The sequence below is a fragment of the Protomyctophum bolini genome (assembly GCF_963924005.1).
Source record: "Protomyctophum bolini genome assembly, chromosome: 21".
NCBI lineage: Eukaryota > Metazoa > Chordata > Actinopteri > Myctophiformes > Myctophidae > Protomyctophum > Protomyctophum bolini.
The window spans coordinates 6,145,926-6,173,903 of NC_137882.1; the positions used below are offsets into that span (position 1 = coordinate 6,145,926).

The 27,978-nt window shown below is 42.6% G+C and overlaps 1 protein-coding gene across 1 annotated transcript; it reads left to right on the forward strand.

Moving 5' to 3' along the window:
* Nucleotides 1-1,038: 1,038 nt before the first annotated feature.
* Nucleotides 1,039-27,974, forward strand: LOC308336374 (inositol monophosphatase 1-like). The gene is made up of 15 exons (XM_080793736.1): nt 1,039-1,054; nt 1,375-1,451; nt 2,656-2,789; nt 4,798-4,902; nt 7,038-7,083; nt 10,398-10,506; nt 11,323-11,431; nt 13,684-13,835; nt 14,770-14,887; nt 18,496-18,600; nt 19,912-19,957; nt 22,308-22,416; nt 22,530-22,638; nt 24,362-24,513; nt 27,660-27,974. The coding sequence occupies exons 2-15, from the start codon at nt 1,389-1,391 to the stop codon at nt 27,785-27,787; spliced, it is 1,485 nt and encodes a 494-aa protein (XP_080649862.1). The 5' UTR covers nt 1,039-1,054; nt 1,375-1,388; the 3' UTR covers nt 27,788-27,974.
* Nucleotides 27,975-27,978: the final 4 nt, after the last annotated feature.

Consider the following 27,978-nt stretch of genomic DNA (forward strand, 5'->3'; position numbering starts at 1 on the left):
CTGTCACTGTACTGTACCCAAAATCATCATATATACAGTTAACATGTGCGTGTGTGTATGTGTGTTAATTAGGTTGCAGCACTGGTGGTGAAAAACCACCACCACGCTCTGCAACACAGACGCACTCTGTCACAACTCACAAGTAAATGTCCGGGATTTACTTCGAGTTGAAAGTACAAACCCATCGGTGTTCAAAATGTACTTGAAGGCAGAGGCGGAAGGTTCTTATAATGTCAGTGTATTGGGAGGAGTTAAATGAATTAATGAAGTTTATTATTTACTTTCTAGTTCGTTTTCTCCATGTCCGTTGACGAAAACATGAAGTTAAGAGATTGGGACATATTATCCAATGGATTAAAATAACGAAAGGAAAGAGACAAATATACGTTGTGTGGGTTTGAAATTCTTGCTTTTTGGGGCAGAGACAGACCGACATGGCTCGGACCCATAAAGATAGAAGACACTTAAGTTAAGAAACAACATGGCTAGTTCAATCACATTGGAAGTGGCTCGGGAGGCATCCTTTGGTAGTTTGGTTAGACATAAGGTTGGTGAGGGGTGCGTTAAAACGACCGGATTAAGGTTGGTGAGGGCTGAGGGGTGCGTAATTTAACGTTAATTTAAGGGTTAGGTAGGTTTAGGTGTGCTGTCCAGTGGGAGGTTAGGTTAGGGTTAGCCCCATATGTGCGGTCCCTCTCCCTACGCTGAGCGTAGGGAGAGGGCACATATGGGGCTAAGACTGACCCGGCTGCGCTTGTTTCTCTCACAGCATCTGGCAACGCTACGCCTAACGCCAGGGCTCCACTGGGCGCGTCTGCGTCGCGTCAGCGTTACCGTCACAGAATGTTCCCTTTTTATTCAATGAAGGGTGGCTCCACTGCCCGCGACGCCCCGCGTTGCGTCGCGTCTCCGTCACCATTAAAATTGAACCGGTTCGTTTTTTGACGCACGCGTCGGAGACGCAACGCGACGCAGACGCGCCCAGTGGAGCCCTGGCGTAAGAGGAGCTCAGCTCAGTTCAGTCAGCTGTCAGATCAGACAGAGCAGTCCGTCAGTAAGTGAAGAGCCATGCTGCTGTCATTGTACCGTGTTTATGCCAATAAACCTAAGATAACTTTTGCTTCATACTACTATATAGCCTTTATAACTATCATGTAAGCTAACCTCCCTTGCAATGTGTGTGCATGCAGTAGTTAGCTACTCTGTTAGCACACTAGGCTAGCTCTAGCTGCAAGTTTGTATTTATGCTTCTTGTTGTAATTATTCATTCACCTCGTATTGGCGTTGTCTTACTCATAAAGAGTATGATAATATAATGATAATATAATTATGTGGCCTCTTGATGTGTGCACTTTCTTTGGTCATTTCTTCAAGGTTTTGCTGTCAGTATGGCTGACCCTTGGCAGGAGTGCATGGACTACTGTGTTGAGGTGACCAAACAGGCTTGCAAGGTGAGAGCATCTTAAAGAATAGCCCTTTTCGGCACCCTTGTTTACCTTTTCCTGTATTTGGGATATCCCGACAGGGGCTATAAGTTTAGTTCTCACCCCTAAATTCATATTTATTTTGGACCCTCATCTGAAAAGGAGTGGGTACCAGGAAGAGTGGGCGACTGAAGTCTTGGGATTCATGTCGACAGAAAGTGTTTTGCATGTGATAAAGGCTGCCCAGTCTTCCCCAAAAAGTGTGCAGAGTTCCCTAGTGCCCACCTTTCCTGTATTCAGCAGCAGCAGATCATTGTCTCCACCAGGCCGAAGGCATGGGGGGAGAGTATGTTTTGCACTCCCGTCCGTGTGTGTGTCCTTCCGTCCGTCCGTCCTTCCGTCCGTCCTTCCGTCCGTCCGTTATCAGCTAATCTCCGGCACCGTTGGCCCGATCCATGCCAAACTTTGCACACACACACACACAACGGCCTGTTATAGCGCCACCATGAGGCCGATTTAGGCAAAACACATTACTCGTACACATTTTATCGATACATCACACAATTCGGTATACACTATCTCCATAGTCATGTGATCAACATGGAGCGGCACCATTTCCCATCTTCCATCCTGATTGGCTAAGATTGGCTTCCAAAGCTCACACGAAATGCCACAAATCACAAACACAGTGTGCAATTTTTTATTTTTATTTGCCTTGCTATCCAACCACCAGATGAAGGCAAGCTGCAATGTCCTACATTCCTATCCTCCCGGTGGAGACCTGTGCCCATAAGGACACTTTTCTAGTTGGAAATGTATTCCTGTCCTTTTGGGGAAGGGGGGGACAGGGACAGTGCATTGTACATGACCGTACCTACACATGGATGTGCATACTAAAACAATGTCAGCTTTTCATATTATATAATGTCACCATTAGGGTGCAGGTGGCATACATACGCACAGTCGCACACACATCCACAATCTGTCTTTGTCAGGAAAAGTGTGCCTGCCACTTAAGATATCAAGCAAAAGATGCATGTGCTTGCGGCCAAAACGATTGTCTGTTTTCACACTGGCACAGCCCCCACCCCCACCGGTGCTGCTGTACAAAACCACAATGCAGAACACATTAGGATAATTGAATCAACAGATGCGTGCAGTCATGCGGTAAAGTCCCCCAGGTGTGTGCTCTCATGCTTGTTGTTGTGTTGCGCGACTGTCTTCCCGCCAGATGATCTGTGAGGCTCTACAGAAGGACATTGCCGTCATGCAGAAGAGCTCTCCTGTCGACTTGGTGACTGAGACCGACCAGAAGGTGGAGCAGCTCATCATTTCCTCCATCAAGGAGAAGTACCCCACACACAGGTACTACTGTAGCCACGGTTCACATGGCGCTCGTTCCTCACGAGCGCACACAGCGGAACCTCACCCTGTTTTGTGCGCCGTGCTGTATTTGCGATGTTAACGTCTGCATAAGCGTTCAGATTTAAAATAATATATAAATGTAGTGAGGTGTGCAAAACACGGGCCATGTTTCAGGGCTAGTACTTAAGTATAGCTTAAATATGGTCCCCAACAAATAGGCCAAAGAGCTTATTGCTTGTTGATCATAGAGCGTTCGTAGCCCTAGAATGCTGTTAATACATACATTTCATATTATTCCAGATACACAGCCATAGATCACTTCTATGCCCGCCCCCGGGTAGCAGACTAGTTTAAAGTTGCGGCGCTGCGTGTGTTACTCACTCAGTATAATAAAGGTCTGCGACTTGGAGTCAGATATTGTCCTCGCGGGTGCGTTTGGTGCGGGGCAATTAATCGAGTCAATTGTGTGCTCCCCAAAGTAAGTTTTCATATATTCAGTCCTGCAGTCATTTCGGGCCATAAGTGGGCAGAGAATGTTGTCTGTGTGTGAAGCTTTTGATGATATTTTATTAAACACACATTTTCTGCCACAACGTTCTGATGGATGAAAGTAGAGGACAAAATATCTGACTCCCAAGTCACAGCAATTAATTATTGAGTTTGAGTGTGAGAACTGTAAATGATTCTGTTACTGGGGGGATCTTTGATCTGACCCCCCCATGCCAAAACGCCAGTCGGCCGTCACCCAGGCGGATAAAGGGCGAGATATCTTCTCTCCCTGTGTGTGTGTGTGTGTGTGTGTGTGTGTGTGTGTGTGTGAGACGCTGCTGAGTGACATTCTTGCATGCTGTATCATGATTCCAAACTGTGTGTGTGTGTGTGTGTGTGTGTGTGTGTGTGTGTGTGTGTGTGTGTGCGTGTGAACTTTCATGCATGGTTCCTTCGTGGGGTGATTAGTTATAATATGACTTTATCTATATTATAGACAAAGACTCTATGCCATTGCCTATACTTAATGTTTCTAGATTATACATTATGTTCTGTGAACCTGATTTAAAAGCTACAATCTGTATATTTTACACCTGCTGTCTCCCTCTCCTGGTGGAGAAGGGTAATTGCTAGGCTTGTCAGGATTACAATTTTTAAGTATTTCTGTTTGACTTTTAGGCTTCGTAATCACAAATTTCACAGGGCAAATTATATGACAAATAACTTAAATATACAAAGAAATTATTTTATTAAAAAAAAAAAATATATATATATATATATATATATATACAAAATAGTGGAAATAGTTGATCTACTAGCTTACAACATAACACCTCACTGTGTTGTAATCTTGTAGATCTGCTATTTCCGCAGTTTTTGGAAAAAAAATTGAAAATGTATGTACATTTTTCAACATGGAAATGAGTGACGATTATGCAAAAATTAACTCGCTATTATCTGAAATAATAGGCGATTATGTAATAATTGTGACAGGCCTAGTGATTGCAATGATGTCTGTCTACAATAAAAATGGTGCCACGTCTAGCGTTCAGTCTATTGTTGTCATCTGACACATACTGTAGTTATACGGTACATGTATATGTGACCAGTTTTGACTGAGAGCCTGATATCGTGCAACCTCCAGCTTTTCACCAGAGGATAAAAACAAAAACAAATACTTAAAAAAAAAATCCAAAATGAGTTGATGGCACAGGCAGACTCTTCACATACAACTAGAGCATGTATGAAATAAGTGTTTTCTCAACTCGCTGTTTTCTGCAAAACATTACTCTATAAGCCAAAACTGGTGGGTCAAACTGAACAACCAATATGTCAATCTGAAGCTATGGTTCCCTGCCTTCATGTGACATGAAAACGAAAATTAAAAAAAAATCCAATGGCAGTCCCTCAGTCAAATCTGGCCACATTTTGTCGTGTGCAATAAATCCAAGCATTGATGTCAACAGCCATCATCGTGTCATTAAATTCCCTCCACTGCTCTGTGCACTGCTTTGTGAAGCTTCATCGGGGAGGAATCTGTAGCAGCAGGATCGCCCAGCCTCCTAACGGACAACCCTACCTGGATTATAGACCCTATCGACGGCACCACCAACTTTGTCCACAGGTAGGAGAGACTAGTTTTGGTAATATTTAGAGTAGACCAGTGGTTTTCAACCTTTTTCGTGTCGAGGTCCATTATTTATTCGGCATTTGAGCCACGGACCACCTGATGAGATTTAGCCTTTTGCAGACCCAAGTCTTTCAATATTTAGTTGTTTGTTGGGTAACATTTTTGTCTGTATTGATGTGGTACCATTAGGAGAGATAACAGGCAAACGTTGATCAAAATGACCAATTCTTCTACATTCTCTAATTGTGTAGACTTCTTGTAAATTAAGTAATGCAGATTTTTAACAATAGTTTAACTCTTGAGAATCTCAAGAGTTAAATGGTCCGGTCCATTTGGTTACCAACTCTAAACCATTTAACGGGGGACCACTTGGAACCCCCTCAAAGACCACTGGTGGTCCCCGGGCCGGACCACTGGTTGAGACTGATGATAGGCTCTTGGTTTAACTATGATCCTAGATTACTATCTGCATTTGATGTATTTCCTTGTGTTTGCTTTGCTTACTGTTGGGCACTCTGGATTTAGAATGTCTGCTAAAAAAAAACTTTCTATGGTAATTATTTATGACCTATAGTGTTTCTGTTCTTTTATGGGTTATAATTGTTTTAATCTATTGTCTAATGTTTTGTTGTTATTATTCCTGGTCTTGTCTTGTACGATTGCAATTAAAAAAAGGATGACATACTAGCTTGACATTTTAGAAGGCCATGTAAACACGCTGCTCAGTGAAGCTTCTAAATACTATAATAATGATCTAGTTTCTGCAGACTGGTGCAGTTTTTCAGGATACAACCTTTACTCACTGTAAGAGACAGCAAAGATTATTATGTTGCAGAATCCATTTTTGGAAATGTTTAAAAACATTTAAGGTCAAATGAAATAGATGCAGCCAAGTCCTAGCTTGTCAAGCTTGATATATATACTTTTTTATGAATAAAATGTATAGAGAGTATGTTTTAACCCATTCTTACCGGGAACCCATTTTGGTGTTAGCATCATGTTATGCTTTAGCTATTGAAAAATAGCAGATCTACAAGCTCATAGCGCGCCACCGAGTGGCGCGCTACGAGCTTGTAGGTCTGCTATTTTTTGAAAAATCGAAGAACGACTGACATTTTTACAATCTGATCTCAGGTCAGAATGGGTTAATCAGACCAGTGTGTGTCCAGTGGAAACCTCGTATGAATCTGATCTCAGGTCAGAATGGGTTAAAGCAACATATCAAGAGGCGTGGTGAGACATGAGACATAGTCGAGTGCCTCCAACCCTCTTAGAAGAGGAACGATACATAATAAAGATTGTATTGATTCTCCAATATCAGTCATTTCAATAACTCAGGAAGGACCACTGGACATAAGCCAGAATGCATTTATAACCATAACCATAATTCTGATGTGGAAAACCATGTCGGGCGTTAAGGACCCCCCCCTTTGACCAGATGGAGAGATGTAATACTCAAACCAAATACCATAGGCATTCAAAGCCTTGTATACCATAGACTACGTATTTACCATTTCCCGTCAGTCAGTCGGTCCATCCATCACCCAACCCACACCTCCATATATGGTCATGCCTCGTGACATCATTCATCATGTCATCAATATTTAGCCCATATGGGAACGCCCTCCCTGGTGTCATCAAGACTGGCCAGCAACTCTACATTTGACCTAAACCCTTAGATCTCCATATATGGAGCTGATCTGTTCTGACATTCCATATGTTGATCCTTCCCCATCCATCCTTCCTCTTCGATGTCTCCCTTTTGACTGAAACCTGTCCATTCAAACTCTAGACGGGCCCGCCCCAAGTTCTTTCCGAAATGGCGTGTGTGCATATAGCCCATTGTGTCGATACATTATGTTGCCCGTGTATACATATTACATAACTGTCTGTATACTTGATGATGTTGTTACCCGCATGGATTGTTTTTGTTTCTCAAACCTCCATTTAGTTTTAATAGTTTTTAATCCTTAATGAGCTTCTCTCTGGGCATGACCTCGCTGTCAAGGATAATTAGCTCACCTAGATGAAACTTAAGAGATAATAGAAATTGATTCCTCTGCGCTCCAATCCGCAAGGAATACACCAAATTACCGCCTCAAGCATTCCGTGTTTTTTCTCCATCCCAGGTTCCCTTTCGTGTCTGTATCAATCGGCTTCACCGTGAAGAAAAAGGTAGTTTCTTTGTCTTGTTTTGTTTTTTTCAGCATTTATTTGCTGTAATTGGGACCCGTCTGTTTGACAACAGGTTTTGAATGTAAGAAACGCGACCGGCCATTACCCTAATCTGATGTCATTATATCCAAGAACGAGTACAGTACAGGTGAAAAATTGCATAACTCCGTACAGAGCTGTCGGAGCACACCGCATCTCAGACGGTGTGCGGTTGGTGGGTCTTACGCAACATTGCCTATTTTGATTGCTTGGGGTTAAAAATAAAACAAACAAATACTAACTTTCATAATGACCACAGTGTAAAAAGGCAAACTAGACCCAGTGTGCATGCTCTGAGCTGCGGTGCACTCTGGATGGAATATGTCATTGTTCACGTGTACTACTCGTTATTGGATGTATACACCTTTGTAGACGTTGAACCACTTAACCCATTCTGACCTGAGATCAGATTCATACGAGGTTTCCACTGGACACACACTGGTCTGATTAACCCATTCTGACCTGAGATCAGATTAAAAAAATGTCAGTCGTTCTTCGAATTTTTCAAAAATAGCAGACCTACAAGCTCGTATCGCGCCACTCGGTGGCGCGATATGAGCTTGTAGATCTGCTATTTTTCAATAGGTAAAGCATAACATGATGCTAACACCAAAATGGGTGCCCGGTCAGAATGGGTTAAACCCTCAATACTTATCTCTGTACTGACGTCTGCTCTTTTTTCCTTCTTCACCAACCAAACTCTTTTTCTAAAAACAGTAGATCTACAAGCTCACAGTGCAAGGCGTTATTTAGCGGTTTGGTTGCTATTTAGTGTGTGCTTGCAGCAGACTATTGTTATTACACTAAAGTGCTTAAATAATTTTAAAATCGTTTAAATCATGCAATAACTCTGTCCTCACTTCCGATTGGCCAGCGATTTGGAACTCTACCCAAAGCATTTGTGCACTCATTTGCCCTCATCTGATTGGACAGTATACGGTGACATACCCAACTCGTCTCTTCTTATTGAACAATATTCCTATAGAGATAGTCTATAGGAAGGGGGAACAGTGACGCATGTGCATACTCTCTAGTTAGTCTAGTATAGGTTAGACTAGAGAGTATGCACATGCGTCACTTCTCCCCTCATCTAGACCGAGTGGCAAAACATTGAACAGCATGGAGTGTTGGAGTTTGGAAGCGCTCGTTGGAAATCGCTCAACGGTCCACTGTGTACCACCTGTTTCTAAAACGTTACATATTGCAGGAGGCAGCACGAGTGCTTCCAAACTCTTGACGCTAAAAGTAATCACCTGCGTGGAATTTCTTGACAGACAGTAGTAGCTCACGACATATCTATGGTAGATTATGTTTTGTGAAAAAAAAAACTTGCAGATAGAAAGGTAGATAATTCATTGCGTTCCTTATCCGTACACCTGCAATGTTTGTTGGTGAGTTTAACGTTGTTTAATGCAATCAGATTTTTGTTTTGATGCATGGGCTGTCGAGGCCAGAAAGCAGGGGTTTTTTGCCACTCGGTAGGCCTAGTTTTACCCGCATAATTTCCGTCTGGGTACCCCCGGTCCCCCTATGGTCCCTGACCCAGCCTAGTTCAGACAGCTTTGTTGAGGGCAGGGTGGCACGGTAGTGCTGTCACCTCACAGCTAGAAGGTCCTTGGTTCGGGACGCTGTGGGTGCTGGTGGCGTGTCTCCTCTGCGTCATCGGTGCCCATATATACCCGAGGTGAGGTTGGCGAAAGGGCCTTTCTGTGTGGAGTTTGCATGTTCTCCCCGTGTCCCCTATAGGGTAGGTACCCTCACAAAAAAGCAATAATCCTGGTCTCTAAACTGCCTCCCCCTGGCCAACCGGGGCGCCTGATGGAGGGGAAAGGAACTGGTTGGAATAACGTGTTCCTTCCACGCGCTACGTCCAACCAGGGAAACTCCCCCCTGTCAGGTGTAAAGGAGCAACTTGTACACTCAAGCATGAAGGAAGCATGAGTTCAAGTCCGTTGCTCTCCCCATGTCCCCCATATATGGGGTCTAGGTTGGTGGAGGGTGTGTAGAGCCCAGGATCACATTAGATAATTGACACAGGGGTGAAAAATGGGTTATAAAATCGTGGGATAAAAAAATATATTAAAGAACAAATCTTTGTGACCAGACAAAACCGCCTCAAGAATGTTGCAGAGAAAAGTCTCAGAATTCTGAATTAAGTCCTCGTCGCGGCTGATTGAGTCTCACGAGAGAATGAAATTTCAGAACATATGTCATCATTATGATGTCTCTGTGTATGTGTTAATTGCACCTGTCACGTTCCCATAATCTTGCAGTGATGCCTCCCCAAAATCATGTTCACCGAGATCCTCCCAAAGCCCCCCCCCCCACACACACACACACACACACACTTAATATTATGTAAGTGCTTAGGAAAGCACTGTACAGTAACAGTACAACAACATAAATCATATTGATATCTTATACAAATCATGGAAAGTAGCAGATCCACCAGCGTTTCCAGCTTGTGGCTCTGCTGCTTTTGCTACATTTAAAACTTGAGTCACAAAGTGTTTGGACGTGCAACGTTTCCATTCTTGAGGTAGAAGAAACATGTGCAGGAGTGTCAAGATGCAGAGTTTGATTGAAATTTACACCAAGATTTCTGAGGTTGGGGCCCACATTATCCTTGAGGGAGCCAATACCTTCAACCACTATGGGATAAATGCTGTCACGGGCAACAATAAGAACTTCCGCTTGAACGTTTTAGCCTCGTTTAACTGGAGGAAGTTATTTGACATCCAGGTCTTAATGGCAGACAGACAGAGAATATATAGCTAAATGGATGCAGGAGGAAAGGTTGCGCTGCCAGGTGCTAACGTTTGTGCACAGAGGATGCTAGGCGGATGTGATGAGACGAGAGCTGTTGCCCTGGGAACGGAGTGCCGTGCCTTTTCTGTTTTGTATGCGTCTATGGTGTTAACATTACTCTAAAAGGCTCCCAGGTGTGGTTAGAATATTGAAATATGTCTTCCCTGTGTATTTTTGGTTTCTCAAAAGGCCCAATTGAAATGACAGTGATATACTGTAGTGACATCACAGTATCATCCCCACCCCTAACCCCGTCCCCCTTTATCATACAACAACAGCTGTGGGTGTGGCTTCAGTTCAGGTGGATCACCACCCATCACCAGGCAAACTTAATGAACTGGTGGGTGTGGCCACATAAAAACATAATTTTAACACTTTCTGTACACTTTTTGAAAACAAAGGAGGGACAGAAATCATGACAATTCTGCTCTGAGTTGTGTTCTGTGTGTTCCACCGTCGTCCACCAGGTGGAGTTTGGGATCGTCTACAGCTGCATTGAAGACAAGCTGTATACGGCCAGGAAAGGAAAGGGAGCCTTCTGCAATGGAGCTCCTATCAAGGTGTCTGGACAACAAGGTACACTACCCTAAAACAAGGTGTCTGGACAACAAGGTACACTACCCTAAAACAAGGTGTCTGGACAACAAGGTACACTACCCTAAAACAACACATATATTAAAGCTCTCAGTCGCCACGACTGATTTCAGTCATTTGGATTCTGGAGATGCCAGCATTCTATTGAAGCATAAGCGAATAAGCCAAAGTAGTTTATTCTACAAGCTCTCAATGCGAACGCACCCATGCACTCACGCACTACCAGGCTATTCAACTTGAATCATTTGTTGCAGTTTCAGTAAAGCCCCGCCAGAGGGAGCCAGTGACCACAGATACACACAGCCATCTCCTCTATGCCTGGTGTTTGCTATACAGCAGCATCTGCTGTGGGGAGTGATTGAGCGGTCTTGTGGATGCCGGTAGTTCTTCATCACGGCCTCAAAACTGTTTAGATGAAGTGACTGTGTTTCCTACAGCGGTGCGATCTGGAGCAATTCGGTGTACGCACTCAGTCAGGTTGTCACCGTTAAATGATGATGGTCTCTCTATCTCGCGTGCGCACACGCACCACACACACACACACACACACACACACACACACACACACACACACATATACTCACACACACACACACACACACACACACACACACACACACACCACACACACGCTGTGAAATGATAATCCTCTCAGTTTTTCTTCTCTGTCCTTTCTTTTGTCTATCAAACGTTCTCTTTATCCCTGCGTCTTTTCCTCTCCTCTCCTCTCCTCTCCTCTCCTCTCCTCTCCTCTCCTCTCCTCTCCTCTCCTCTCTTCTCCCTCTCTTCCTGACACAGACATCTGCCAGTCTCTGGTTCTGACAGAAATGGGCTTCAAAAAAGATCCTGAGCACTTCAGAATAATGATGGACAACATGAAGGCCATTCTCACCATCCCTGTGCACGGGTAAGTTGAACACACACACACACACACACACACATACACACTTCTTCCTATGTGTGACTGTTCGCATGTCCGTGCATTTTGAGAGTCATCCTTGAGTTTTTCACTGCGTGAAGAACAGGGTAATGATTTCAGTGTTTCCTGCAGGAAAAAGCTTTGCTCCGATGCAAGCCGGGGGAGGGACTCTCAGGTGTGCGTGCTTTAAAAAAATAATTATGAATTCATTCTTATTTTTGCCCTCAAAATTACAGAAGAGAAGTTGCTTAAAAACAAACGCATCAAACAAATCATAACATCTGTCAACCCCTTCCTCGCCATTTTCAAATGGCCACGCTACTTCTGTGTGACACAATGACGAAGTAGGCCATTAACGTACGAAAACAAAAACACAAAGTTTAAAGGCATACAAGGTTTAAGCCTCGACCGCGACGACATGCAAGTTTCATGACCCAGACACTGAAATCTGAAGCCGTCATGGCTTCAGATTTCACTTCTGTGCAATTTTTGAGAAGTAAAAAAAACTCCAGAATACTCCAGCCATCAAACCTCAGAATGGTGAAGTAAGTAGAGCCACTGTACTCTCTTCTCCCCACAGCAGCTGCTGTGGGGAGAAGAGGGGAGAGAGGTGTTTGCAGCGCAAACTTCTTCTTGGGGAAAAATTGACATGTTTTCATGACAAAGTCCATAACATCTGGCAGTTCACTGCTCCTTTTCTGACTGGCCGTGTACAGTAGCATCGTGCAGTGTGTCCGTCAGTACAGTACAGTCTATTTGTGGTTCCCAAACTTTTTTAGCCTGTGACCCAAAAGAGAAATGTTTGCCCGGGACCCAAACTAGTGAAAATACCAGATCTACAAGCTCACAACGCGCCGCTTCATGCCGTGTTGTGAGCTTGTAGATCAGCTACTACTTCTTAAACATTTGTTTTCTAAATTCTGGACATTTTGTATTGCAATTCTTTATGAAATTACAGAAGAAAAAAGAAAATTCTGCTTGTTTGGCAATGTTTCTTTTTATGTTTTGAAATAGTAATAATTAAAAACAATATGTAGGAAAAAATATAAAGGGACCCATAGAAATTGGCCCGCGACCCAACCTTGGGTCCCGACCCAGTGTTTGGGAATCAGTGCTGTACTGTATGTGTCGGAAGGAAGGAATCGGAAGGAACCGCATCCACTTTAAAAAATATATTTTTTTACCTTATTTTTTTTCCTGAAAACATTATTTCGAGGTCTCGCTATGAATAATAATCGTCCAGTTGGTGCTAAACAGCCTGGAGCAAGGCTGGCGCGGCAATGGAGGACAATCACTTCTGTTTCGGCCAAATGAGGGCTCTTCTTTGCTTATTTTGCGTATTTCACTGGCAGTACAAATACCTTTTGTTCTTGCCTGCCTCGAAGGTTGCAAGAAAGATGTATTGGCGCTGCTCTGCGTCGACATGGGCATAAGGGCTACGCTTGCATGGGGGCCCTTCCTCGAGACAGATAATAAAGAACCTTGAACCTCAACATTGTACTTGAGTACAGTACTTAAGTTCAGTTCAGTTCGGTTTATTTTCGGAAGGAGGACATACATTCATACATTGCACAAAGATTCCAACATTTTTCATTTTCATTTTCATTTTTTCTTTTCTTTTTATGTTTTTTATAGTGTCCATAGGGCCTGTCCGTTCCGAAAAAGGGTTAGGGAGAAGCCATAGGCTTGTCGGCCCTACCCCTGGAGTCCATTTGTGCACGTGTAGCAGACCGTGCCTGCTTACACAGTGCATACATACATTCATGCTGTCCTTATGTACAGTATGTACATTCATCTAATGTACTTAGTCACTTACACCACTGATTCTGAGACACCGACGATGTGATGTGAAGTCTGAATTTAGGATATCATGTCAAAGTGTGTCACACCCTCGAGTGGGAACTCGACTTGCTAGGTTTTCTTTTGACAGGCTTGTTAGCAGGTCATGACTCAGACGAATCACAGGTTTTTTTTGTAAAGATGTGGGATGGGGAGGGAATTATTATTCAGCCAGGGTTGATGACACCGAGGTGACAAGGTCTCAGAGGCACTTGCCCGTCGAGCAAGTATAGGTCATGTTCTACTTCATAGTCATGGTCATGCAAGTATATGTCATGTTCTACTTCATAGTCATGGTCATGCCACACTTTCCCCCGGGTGGGCCTTGGTGTGTGTGCTGTTGGCCTGTCGCGTGTCCAGACTGCTGAATGCTCCTTTGAGGTCTTTATCTGTACCTGCAGGATCCGGTCTCCGGGCAGCGCGGCGGTCAACATGTGTCTGGTGGCGTGCGGAGCGGCCGACGCCTACTACCACATGGGCATCCACTGCTGGGACATGGCCGGGGGGGCGGCCATCCTCACAGAGGCCGGGGGCGTCATCATGGACATCTCAGGTCAGTCTACCACATGGGCATCCACTGCTGGGACATGGCGGGGGGGGGGGGGGGGGGGGCATCCTCACAGAGGCCGGGGGCCAGTCACCCAGATTTGTTTGCTTGTAGATCTGCTATTTTCAGACCGCAACACCCAGAGCGCAGCCGAACATAAAAGGACTTCTCTTTTAGTTTGACTGGATCTCTTCTCCACTAGACGCTCCCTAACATTGAATCTGTTTTTTATTGTGTCGACAAAATTGTCTGTATATTTAGTTAAGCCACTGACAGAGTAGCCTCGGAAACCCAGATGTTTTTATTTTTGTAATCTTAGTACCCATTGGCAAAACAAAGGAAAAACAGCTGTTTCTAAAAAATATATGTATATGATCTATTTTCGAATAGCCAAAAAATAAAGTGTTCTCTCTCCGATATTAATACAGCATTGAATTGTAGAAAGAATCCTATCCAACGATGACAAAATATTCAAAGTCTTGTATCTGATCAGGCTAATGGCCCCATCTTGGGTGTGCCTTACCCTTTATCCCTAAACGTATTTGCCATATTTTACTTTCTTGAAAAACATTTTAAAATAGTTCAACTAGCCAATTATTTGAACTATTTTAAAATGTTTTTCAAGATAGTGAAAAATGGCAAGTACTGCAAGTTTAGGGATTTGGTGTAAGGGGTGGCGGTAAGATATAGCCCTAAATCTCATCCAATGGTGTTCTGTGGCTCAAATGCTGAATACATAATGTTGATATGAAGCAGTGGACTGCCCTCATGCTTCCTTATATGCATGAGGAGTCCAAGCTGCTTCTTTTCACCTGACGGGGCAGAGTTTCCCCAGCTGGACGTAGCGTGTGAAAGGAACACGTTATTTATTCTAGCTCTGTGTCTGTAGGATTTTTTTTTCCAATATTGTAAATACCTTTTTTCCCCTTTGTGTTTTCAGGAGGTCCTTTTGATCTGATGTCTCGCAGGCTGATCATCGCCAGCAGCCGTCCAATAGCGGAACGCCTCGTTAAGGAGATCACCGTGTTCCCGTGTGGACGAGATGACACCGCGGGCTAGTACTCTACACACACACACACACACACACACACACACACACACACGCTGGGTAGGTAAAGCAGCACCATGTAACTTTTTAACAACTACATAGGCTAGCATATTTTGTCCCACAAACTTATAAAGTTACATGTTTAAGCAATCATCCTTCCATAAATGTATAGACTCAGGGGGATCCCTGCTAGGGGCTTGACTGTATTATGTGCACAGTATTGGTGGAAAATAAGATTGATTCATAGATTAATCACGATGCGGACATGGACAAAAATCGTATGTTAATGTGCAATTTTTGAGAAGTAAAAAAAAAACCCTCCAGAATACTCCAGCCATCAAACCTCAGAATGGTGAAGTAAGTAGAGCCACTGTACTCTCTTCTCCCCACAGCAGCTGCACAGATAGAGGGGAGAGAGGTTTTCTTTGTAGTGTAATGAAAGGAAATAATCTGTTTTCATTATGGATCGTTAGAAAGCACTTTGTTAATTAGTCTCACAGTGAGGCCTCATTCACACGTACCAAACGCCAATCAAGCAAATGTTTGCTCGTTTTTTTGGGGGTTTTTTGGGCCACTACAATGCTTTTCCAATGGGAGTCACATGGTTTGATCAAACATTTGTGTTTGAAGACTGGCCAATCACAGCACGTCCTCGCTTGACATCCTTGCATCTTGGGTAATGAAGTCAAGACGTTGGCCGCCAAAGTGAACACTGATACCCCAAACTACATAGTGCTGCTTTAACTGGACATATTATGCACGCGCGCGCACACACACACGCACACACACACACACACACACACACACACACACACACGGCTGCTCGCTTTTTAAAATGTCAGGTTTCAGTCTTTGCCTTAAGAACCTAATGATAATACAGTACTGTGTGTACAGCACTTCACTAATTGTGCACTCATTCATTGTAATTGATTACATTATTCAGAGGTAAAAAAATATAATATAAATACTTTGATATTTTGTCAGTGGTGGGAAAAGTATCAATACTGCACTATAGAAATACTACCGGAACACAAAAAGTATTGGCATTAAAATGTACTTAATGTACCAAAAGTAAAAGTACTCAGTCGAGCGAGCCTTTCCCTTGAAGACATTTCAAATTATCAAATGTATTATTACAAACCTTTCGAAAATAGCTGATCCACAAGCTCATAATGTTTTTCCAAATGACCGAAATGTATGGCTGAAGTGGTTAATGTATGTTTTGTATAATTATAATCCATATACAAAGTACCTAGTAACTAAAGTTGTCACATAATTGTAGTAGGGTAAAAGTACAATTTTGTGATCCAAGATTTAGAGTAGTAGAAGTAAAAGTATTGTAAATTGTAAATACTCAAATACAATATAAATACCTCAAAATTTGAGCACTTAAGTAAATGTACTGTACTTACCGGTACTTACTTTACACCACTATTACTTTCCATCACTGTATTTTTGTAAAGTACCCGGCAATAATATATGTGCCCAAATGCTTGTTTTTGTTAACAATTTTACAGTTTATTGTGTTAAGGCACTCTTCCAGTACCTGTTATGTAATATTTAATTACCGCTAATTGGATTAATATGTTTAAGTTTACGTTTGTTTGTTTTTTAAAACATTTATAACTATAATAAAGCCACTGCAAATATCTCACAATATTTGTGTCTATTCTTATATTAACCGTAAGGGGAATCATAGTGCTTAAAGGGACACTTCACCCTTTTTGCAAAACAATATATGTTAATGACGTTTAGAAGCTTTAGATCACTTTCCTGGGGGTATTTGTGTGTGTAATATGTGGTTTTAGATATTTTAGATTGTAGCAGTGAGCCTGTTGTCTCTGATGTCATGGACACTGGGCTCACTTCCTTCCTGGACTGCATGTTGTCTCAGTAAGACAGCTCTCCCCCTATCCACAAGGAGGAGCAGTGCACCAAAGAATTATGGGAATTGTAGTCCAGGAAGGTAGTGAGACCAGTGTCCATGACATCAGAGACAACGGGCTCACTGCTACAATCTAAAATATCTAAAACCACATATTACACACATAAAGACCCCCAGGAAAGTGTTCTAAAGTCACCCAGCCACACACACACACACACACACACACACCGTCAAGGAGAAGTTCCCCTCGCACAGGTCCAACACTATTCAGCCACACACACACACACACACACACACACACACACACACACACACACACACACACACACACACACACACACACTTACTTACTTACTTACTTACTTACACAATAGAAGACCTCCCATCTTTACACTATGAGAGACCAGTGTTCATTTTGTTGACTACGGTTTTTCAGAAGATTAATAGGACTAAGACTAAATGGTGTGTTGTTCAAAAGACTAAATCTAAATATTCTGAAAAATGGGGACAACCGTGTAGACCAGAGTCTGTTCAAACACTCCAGATTTTCAGGTTGAGCAACGAGCCGAAGTAACCACATTGTCACTCTCGGATGGAATTGCACAAACTGAAAGTAGTTCCTATATCAAGTTGAAAGGTGTGTGTGTGTGTGTGTGTGTGTGTGTGTGTGTGTGTGTGTGTGTGTGTGTGTGTGTGTGTGTGTGTGTGTGTGTGTGTGTGTGTGTGTGTGTGTGTGTGTGTGTGTGTGTGTGTGTGTGTGTGTGTGTGTGTGTGTGTGTGTGTGTGTGTGTGTGTGTGTGTGTGTGTGTGTGTGTGTGTGTGTGTGTGTGTGTGTGTGTGTGTGTGTGCATTATTTACACATAAACCTGAGATACGGCATGAAGGTGCGTGAGCATAATCGGGTGTATACTGTGCATTATATGTTTATTAGACGTTAGCAGTGTTGTTTTTGGCAGCAAGTTTTAGTCATAGTCTCTTGAATAATTTTAGTCACCTGGAATGTCTTGGTGTTTGTCTAGTTTTAGTCGACTAAATATCATAGGATTTCAGTCGACTAAATCTACAGTTGATTTAGTCTACTAAAATGTATTTTGGTGGGCCTTGATGCCATCATAATGACTTGCTGAAAATAGTCTATCTACATGCTCACGTGTGTCGCAGTGTGACGTGTTGTGAGCTTGTAGATCGGCTATTTTCAGCCGTGTAAAATGTATTTAACCCATTCTGACCTGAGATCAGATTCATACGAGGTTTCCACTGGACACACACTGGGTCTGATTAACCCATTCTGACCTGAGATCAGATTCTAACAAATGTCAGTCGCTCTTCGATTTTTCAAAAATAGCAGACCTACAAGCTCGTAGCGCGCCACTCGGTGGCGCGCTATGAGCTTGTAGATCTGCTATTTTTCAATAGCTAAAGCATAACATGATGCCAACACCAAAATGGGTTCCCGTTCAGAATGGGTCAAGTGTAAAATGACTTGTACTGGATCTCTTGTCCCTTCCTAACATTTTAGTCTAGTTTTTATTTGTTGACGAAATTGTCAGTACATTTAGTCTTCGTAGTCATCATAGCTTAGTTTTAATTTAGTTTCCATTTCGTTTTCCTCAGTGAAAAAAGGTATTTGACGAACATTTTCCGTCTTAGTTTTAGTCAACAAAAAAACCATTAAACACTGGACGTTAGGGCAATGTCTTTAATAAACGTTTTTTTTTCACGTTCTGTTCCAGCTTCATCGGGGAGGAGTCTGTAGCGGCCGGCCAGCCATGTGTGTTTACTGACAACCCCACATGGATCGTAGACCCCGTGGACGGGACCACTAACTTTGTACACGGGTAAGATCTGTTTGGTTTACCGTTCACGTTAGGTACAGTGGTAATATCTGTTTGGTTTACCGTTCACGTTAGGTACAGTGGTAATATCGGTTTGGTTTACCGTTCACGTTAGGTACAGTGGTAATATCTGTTTGGTTTACCATTCACCTTAGGTGCAGTGGTAATATCTGTTTGGTTTACCATTCACCTTAGGTACAGTGGTAATATCTGTTTGGTTTACCATTCACCTTAGGTGCAGTGGTAATATCTGTTTGGTTTACCATTCACCTTAGGTACAGTGGTAATATCTGTTTGGTTTACCATTCACCTTAGGTGCAGTGGTAATATCTGTTTGGTTTACCGTTCACCTTAGGTGCAGTGGTAATATCTGTTTGGTTTACCATTCACCTTAGGTGCAGTGGTAATATCTGTTTGGTTTACCGTTCACCTTAGGTGCAGTGGTAATATCTGTTTGGTTTACCATTCACCTTAGGTACAGTGGTAATATCTGTTTGGTTTACCATTCACCTTAGGTACAGTGGTAATATCTGTTTGGTTTACCATTCACCTTAGGTGCAGTGGTAATATCTGTTTGGTTTACCGTTCACCTTAGGTGCAGTGGTAATATCTGTTTGGTTTACCATTCACCTTAGGTGCAGTGGTAATATCTGTTTGGTTTACCATTCACCTTAGGTGCAGTGGTAATATCTGTTTGGTTTACCATTCACCTTAGGTGCAGTGGTAATATCCGTTTGGTTTACCATTCACCTTAGGTGCAGTGGTAATATCTGTTTGGTTTTACATTCACGTTAGGTACAGTGGTAATATCCGTTTGGTTTTACATTCACGAGTCACATAAGGTGGAGATTTTTGTCAACATTCCATATTACCAGAAACACATAAATATATAGCCCTGAATGACCACAATAGGTCTGAGTGTTCATAAGGGTCCATTTGGTTCCATTTGAACACTCAGAGTCAAGGGGGTTTTGTAATAAAAATCTAAATCTACAAAGCAACTAAAGTTGTCAAATAATTGTAGTGGAGTAAAAGTACAAGTAAGTACTGGAAACTTGACATACTCAAGCAAAGTACAAATACCTCAAAATTGTAAAGTACAGTACCTCAAGTAAATGTACTTACTTTCCACCACTGGTAATATCCGTTCGGTTTTACATGCACATTTTGTCATAATAGCGAGAAGAACAAACGTTTACAATGAAGCTGTGGCCTTTGACCTTTGTGTCACTGGAACAGACTCTTCAGGCCCGCCGGAATTGTCTGTTCCTAAAACGTATCATAAAACTGAAACGGTTACCTTTTTGTTCGCAGGTTCCCATTCGTGGCGGTGTCCATCGGCTTCGCCGTCAATAAAGAGGTCAGTCAAACAACCAAGTCTGGGATCAAAAAGTTTGTAATAGTGACCGAAACGACACACTTCACGACAGCACTGCAAAATGTGAATACATTGAGCGCGTAGTCGTGATTTTATGGGAACTAAGGAGGATCTGAAGGCATTCCTCTAAATGGTAAATTTAAACCTTTTATTCAAGGTGCTTTACATAGATTGTGCATTCCATTCACACACATTCACACACACCGATGGCGGAGGAAACCATGCAAGGTGCTCAATGTTGTAGATATGGTCAGATTCTGGGTCACATCACTAGCCCATTTAGGCCTGACGTCAATAGCTAAATTATAACATAATGTTTAAAACACCAAAAGAGGTTCCCTCCCAGAATGGGCTAGTCTCTCTAGGGCGTCCTCAGACGAGCCCTCCATCGTCACTTCCGGTCATCCCGGTTCTCCACACATCCGGCCAGCTCGTTGGTGCTTTGCGCTCTGACCTGCATCTTTCTTGAGTACATCCACATATGTTAGTATGGGACGTCCTCGTGACCGGTGCCCATGTGTTGGTTCCCACAGCACCAGTTTGCTGGCTGGGGAGCTCTTGGTGTCTTTGGCAGTGTCCTTGCGAGTCTCATTCTCCTGGCTGCTATTTTGTCGCTCGCCCTGAATATTCCGGCGTACAGATTCTAGTGATGAGTATGTTCAAACACTACTGTAAATCATTGGTTCCTTAAACGCTGGATCGGTCGGGACCCATTTGTGGGTCGCAGACACATTTTTTTATTTATTTAAAAAAAATATTTAAAAAAAAAACATTCCCCAAAAAAGCAATTTCCATGAATTCATAACAAAATTCTAAGATTTTTTTCCCAGTAATTTCAAAGTAGTGGAAAATAGTCTAGTTGGAACCACTACTGTAAATGCTATGCACAAGCCAATATATCACCTACATTTTTACAATAATGTAATGATGATGCCAAGATTGCACTTTTTAAAGCTTACTGTAGTAAGTAAAGTAAGTACATTTTATTTATAAAGCACCTTTGGAAACAAGGTTACAAAGTGCTGAACACCACTGTATACTGCCCCCTTGTGGTGCAGCTATGGGGGACATTATATCATGATGCTCTCAGAATCCTGCACACAGAATAATTCTTCCTACTTCCGCGCCGGTTCCCTACTTCCTTTAGGTGTTACCGATGATACTAATTAAGGCTCTGTTCCATTTAGTGTGCAGTGGTTCTCAAACGTTTTAATTTCAAGGACCCCCATAACTCTGAGAGTGTACACATGGAACCAAATGGACCCCGACGGGTCCATGTGGTTCCATGTGTACACTCTCAGAGTTACAGACCTGTACAGGGCCATTTGGAACCAGTGAGCCAACACGCACAACAGCAGCACCCTGTGTGTTTGACCAGAATGGAACAGAGCCTTCATTAGTAACATCTGTAACACTCCTAGATGCTGTTATCAGGAATCTGTTTTATGACTAGGTTGAAAATGTATAATGGCTTTAGTAATGATAAAGAAGAGCAGCATTTATGATAAACTTTATTTATATAAGGTATACCAACTATCATGACATGAATGCAACGCAAAGTGCCTTACAGATACAGAGCAATAAAGAAAAAAGAAAAGCACAAAAATAAACAAGTAAAGTAATTAGGTAGCCTATTCTTCTCGTTTCTGGAGACATTGGAGAGTGCTTTTTTTTATGTACCTCTTTTTTCCCCTTTTCTTGTTTTTCTTTGTTGTCCCCAGTATTGTGTTTTATATGGATCTATTGGAGCATGTGGTTCTCAACCAGTGGTCCTTGAGGGGGTTCCGGGTGATCCCCTGCAGCTAAAAAGATTGAGCGTTTGTATCCAAATGGACCCTTATAGATCTTTAAATCCTGAGAGCCATCTCATTTTACGCCCCTCAAGAGTTCAATTATTGTCGAACATCTCCACGTCCACACGGATTAGAGAATTTAGAAGAATTGTTATTTCGATCCGTTTGCCTGTTGTCTCCCCTAATGGTCACTGTACCCACATCGATGCAGTGAATCTCCCCTAATGGTCACTGTACCAACATCCATGCAGTGAAATCTCACTCAGCCTGTTGTCTCCCCTAATGGTCACTGTACCAACGTCGATGCAGTGAAATCTCACTCAACGACTACAAACTACTCTATGTTTTGAGGTCTGGGAGGCTACTGTATATCTCATCAAAGGGGTGGTCCCCGTGGCTCAAATGCAGCATAAATAATGACCCTTGATATGAAAAAGGTTGAAAACCAACTGTATTAAGAGTGTGAAATAAGGATTGATTGATTGATTGATTGATTTGAGACGGTGGTCTGAAGGGGAATGCTTGTGTTGTTTATCCAGATGGAGTTTGGCGTGGTGTACAGCTGCTTGGAGGACAAGATGTACACGGGCAGGAAGGGGAAAGGTGCCTTCTGTGACGGAGAGAGACTGCAGGTGTCCGACGTGGCGGGTACGTACAGTCAGAGACACTGCGGGGTGTGTGTGTGTGTGTGTGTGTGTGTGTGTTGTTATAATAATAATAATAATTTACAGCATGTAAAATCTCACTGGTTCATATTGCAGAGATCAGGAAGTCCATGATCATCAGTGAACTGGGATCCAACAGAGACAAGGAAACGGTCACTAAGATCTTCTCCACCATGCAGAAGATTCTCTGTATACCTGTGCACGGGTGAGTTGACACGCACACGCGCACCCGTATGCTGCACACAACATCACGTATTTCTGTTTTTAACATCCTTTCAGCCTGGCATCTGTATCCTCTGAATGTCAAAAGGAGCGATGGTCTGGTGAAAATGGCACATTTACAAGCCTCGCAGCACATCGTGTTCCATGTGTAGACCTGCTATTTTCTCCATTTGAAGTGCATACTGTAGGTCACTGTTTCCCAAGCGCCGGGTCAGGACACATTTCTGGGTTTGTGGACACTTTTTTTTTTTGTCGCAACTCGTGAGTAAATATCCATTTATTTTTGTTTTCAATTCCCCAGAATTCTCCTGAATTAAAAACAAACTCAAAAGAATTAAATTAATGAATAAAGGAAAAGATCAAAGACATTCCGCAAATTAGCAAACAAACGTTTAAGAGGTAGTGGAAAAATAAAAGAGCTACAAGCTTATAGATCTGCTATTTTCACTAGGTTGGTTCCTGGGCCGGGGTGACATAAGATTTCTCTTTTGCCGAGCTAAGAAGTTTGGGAGCCAGTAGTGCTGTAGTAAAGTGGTTAACAAAGAACGAATGAATGTGTCCCACAGCAGGGCAAACATCGTAAACAATACACAGACAAAATGCACCTTTCATGAAAAGAGATTATCTCATATATATTCAGTTCACAGACAAGTCACAGACAGACCATTAGGTAGACACAGCGCAGACAGTCAGTGAGTGACCGATGGGAGTTGTCGGAGTTAGTAGTGCAGCCGGCGTGTTCCCTTTTTCTTTTCTTTTTTACAGTGGAACAACTTTATGTCATGAGGGATAAAGGGGAACTTCAATCTTGTTGATGCAGCGTGCGGGAGCCCGAGTCTGATGGGGGTAGCATAACTTCTCTGTGTAAAGGTGGGGGAGTATCTCAGACAGGCCAGGCTATGACTCACAGGTTACTGCTATTGACCGACCGCAGGGGTCGACACTTAAAGTCTCAGAGGCACCTGCCCCAAAAGTAAATTGTCCGTTATAAAAAAAATGATAGGTAAAATTTGAATTGCCCTTGAATTTAACATGTTTAGACGAGATATAGCGTGGTGTGTTTATAGACGGCTGTGCACCCTCTCAAACGGAACAATTTTAACCCATTTAGACTGTAGGACGATTCTACAAATGCCTTCTAAATCATGTTTCTACAGTACGTCAGTCATTTTCATGTCAAGGATCCCCAAAATATATGTAATTGGCCGCCGACCCCATCTGAAAATATGTTGTTCCAGGGACCCCCCCCAGAAGCAAAGATTTTAGTTAAAAACGTTAGCTCTGAAAGAATATATATTCAAAAATGTGCGCCACATTTTCATATATTTCTAAAATAGCAGTTATGAGCTTTTAGATCTGCTATTTTTCAATAGCTAAAGTATAACATAATGCTTAAAACACCAAAAGGGGTTCCCGTCCTGAATGGATTAATAGATCACGACTCACGTAAAAATGCCATTTTATTTTCCTACAACAACTCCCCAAAAAAAAGGTATTTCAAATTACTTTAATGCCATGTATCCTGTCCCTGTGTGGTGCTGTGAACTTGACCCTGTGTGGTGCTGTGAACTTGACCCTGTGCGTTGCTGTGAACTTGACCCTGTGTGGTGCTGTGAACTTGACCCTGTGCGTTGCTGTGAACTTGACCCTGTGTGTGGTGCTGTGAACTTGACCCTGTGTGGTGCTGTGACCTTGACCTCGTCTAGGATCCGTGGCTCGGGGACCGCGGCCACCAACATGTGCCTGGTGGCCTCGGGGGCCGTGGAGGCTTTCTTCGAGATCGGGATCCACTGCTGGGACGTCGCCGCCGGGGCCGTGATCGTCACCGAGGCCGGGGGAGTCCTGATGGACGTGGACGGTGGGTAGAGTTCATGGATTCAAAGTTCTCTGTCGCCAACGACCAATTTCAGTCATTTGGATTCCATAGAAGTCAACGTGTCTTCTATATGGAAGTGTGTCCTGCACCGAAAATAGGTAGAATAACTTGTAGAAAGCTTTTTTTTACTATTAGTCGTTTCAGTCTTCCAGAAAACCCTAATGATCTCAGTTCTGCAATTTCTTCAACTGGTTAGCTGTATAGCTATACCAAAGCATCATAAATATTGTGTTATTAAGTGTGTAGGACACACAAGAGCGCTAGGGTGTGGTGGCTGCTATTTTTCAATCGTGAGATTTCATTTTGCTCTAAGCCATGGTAGTTTTTTACAAACTCCTCAGATGATGACTCCATCAATATCTATAGACAAATGCGCGCAGGCTGCCCTGGGCACAATCACAGCTGCGCGGTGTCACATTAAGCACTATTGATTGAAGCAGCATTGATTACCTGCACATAAGGAAACAGTCTAGTTTCAGCCAACTAAATATCATGAGATTTTAGTCGACTAAATATACAGTTGATTTTGTCGTCAAAAATGTCTTTTGGCGGGCTGTTGTTTCTGTGTTTCACATACAGTATGTGTCTTAAATGTCGACTTTGTGTGTGTGAGATCTCAACAGCATTACAAATGCATGCAAACCTCAATGCCCTTTTCGAGAATAAATAGAGGTTTTTAATATCGTTGCTGTCGGGCAGAAACCTATTATCGCCATTATTCTTTTGGGGGGTTTTTTTCCCCGTAAATGAACGTCCCCTACTTGATCATACTACAGCGTGCACGCAAACCGCCCAAAAGTAGCTCGAAGCTCGAAACGTGGCGCGATCGTGAAAAGTAACGGTTTTGGACACCTGAGGTTTCCACCCGAGAGAGGCTAATCAGACGATACACACAGTAAGTTCATATGTACGTAACAGTGTATTATGATTATGCAACAGCGGTCGTGGGCTCGTCATGGCAGAGACCTTGTCATGGCAGTCGTTATGTTACAGTACCACCATGTGGGAGTGAGAGATTATGCCACCCGGTCGGGGGGGGGAGTGGCAATGAAAAGCAGAAATGGAGACATTATCTCCTCTTCCTCCCATGGCCCCTTTTTGTAGCGTAAACCGAACCTCTTTCTTTCTTTCACCTTTATTTATTCAGGGAAGTCAATTGAGAGCAATAAGGTCTCTTTTTCCAATGAATGACACCCTGATTACAGCGAACATGACATGCAATTTAAACACAGACACAAGATTATAGACAAGTATACACAGCTGGATCTCAAAGTAATCCTTACAAGTCTTTTAAATCGTTCAAGTGAAATCACGTTCTTCAGTTTTTAAAATTGATTGTAGATGTAGACCGTTTCACATGTGTGAGATGCATAGTAATGGGCCATCAATGTTTCTGGAATCCCCAGAAACATTGGGTATTTCTACAACAAAGTACAGTAGTCTTGAGAACGGGTGTGACGACGGTCAATTTTAGGATGTAATAAGCTGTTAATTAAGATAGTCACCTGTAGGCTTTTTTTTTTTTAAGTAAGGCTTTGTAGATATAAACCGTGCAGTGCTGTTCTCGTCTCTTAGCCAATGATGGCCAACCAACCTTTTCCTCTCCATCTCACCGAACAGAAATGACAGAAGTTGGGGCTTTGGGTTCAGGGTGGAGGAAGTTATGTGAACAGATGTTGATTTTGATAAAATAAAATCGGAATAAAAACTAAGCCACCTGAGATACAGATCTAATTAGAAATGCTCACAGCACATTGGTTGGTTTGTTTGTCCATAATCCCATTTTTTTTATCCGAGCTTTGAGAGGAATGAAGGTCGAACATTCTCTTATTTCGATGGTCAGAATGTTCCAACAAGTGCAGCCGCCCTGAATCGATAATGTGTTCCGTGCAAAAGGTGCATCTAAACACGCACCTCACAATCCCTTCTGCTTGTCGGCCTCGTACCAATATGCCCCGCTTTCCGGCTTTCTTTTTATAGATTCTCTCAGAGGACGCAGGCTTTTAGTCCATGTAATGTTTTGTACACATTGCACAAGCTTTTGAGAACTTTCAAACGGTCAAAGCTAACAAGAGCCAACGGTTCGTCTCCGTCGGGTGGAAACCTTCAAGTTCGAAGCGTGTAGATCTGAAAGCTCAATCTGAAGCTTGTGGTACTATCGATGCTATTGTGTAACACTGTAGTTTGATAGTAAGTAGGGTGTTCAAATAAAAACCCACAAAAAGTTAGAATTTGAAGATAAGAGGCACCACAGAATAAGGATGAGTGGTAGAATGCCTTTGATGCTGCATTCACACTGGCAGATTCAAAGATACAAAGCTACACAGCATATTTTTTGTGTTGTATCTGATGTTGAGCTCAACTTATTTTACCTATTCCAGTCTGGAACTACACCTCCCGAAATCAGAGAGAGAGAGAGAGAGAGAGACGGCCCCTTCACGTATTGCGAGTAACCAGAACCAACCAAGGACAGAAACTGTTCGGGGCGGTGCTCCCGAAAGCCTGAGTAGACGATAAAAAAAAAAAAAAAAGACATTTGACATTTAAGAAAATTAAGGACCATTGATTGAATGCTCAACAAATATTATGAATCCTTCACTGTGTGAACAGATAACAGGTCTGACATTGAAGCCAGTTTGTCAAATTGGTACACCAATAATAATTGACATTTTGAATTCCGGACTTTTACTTATAACAAAGTATTTCTATATACCGTTTATTACCAAATAGTAGCCCGGGCCGTTAATATGCAAAATCGATTCGGACCCCGGGCTGTTATAAGGAGCCGGGCCGTTATTTGGTGCTGGGCGGTTATTTGCGCATGGGCTGTTATTTGGTAATATACGGTATTGCAGTATTGATACTTTTCCGCGGGAACCCCTTTTGGTGTTTCAAACATTATGTTATAATTTAGCTATTGAAAAATAGCAGATCTACACGCTCATAGCGCGCCACTCGTTGGTGCGCTATGAACTTGTAGGTCTGCTATTTTTGAAAAATCGTTAAAATGTGCCTCAAATCTTTCAGAAAATTGTCATGATTTAGAAAACTTTTTTTTAAATTTCGACATCAGGCCTGAATGGGTTAAGTAAAACATTTGAGTGCTTTTTCCACCACTGCATACATAGGTGGGCCGTTTGACCTGATGTCCAGAAGGATGGTCTCCGCCAACAACAAGACCATCGCCGACCGCCTCGTCAAGGAGATCGAAATCTTCCCGGCTGCGAGAGACGACGCCCCGATACAGAAGAAATGAGCGTAAACCTCTTTTTTTTTTTATCGTCTGTCGGATCGAAACCTCATCCTGTTTTCAGGATTCAAATTCAAAAGCAGCAAAAGTAATAGATCTATCTATTACAAGCTTAAAACTCATCACTTTACAATTTAGGCATTTAGCAGACGCTCTTGGTGTTTCAAGCATTATGTTATACTTTAGCTATTGACAGA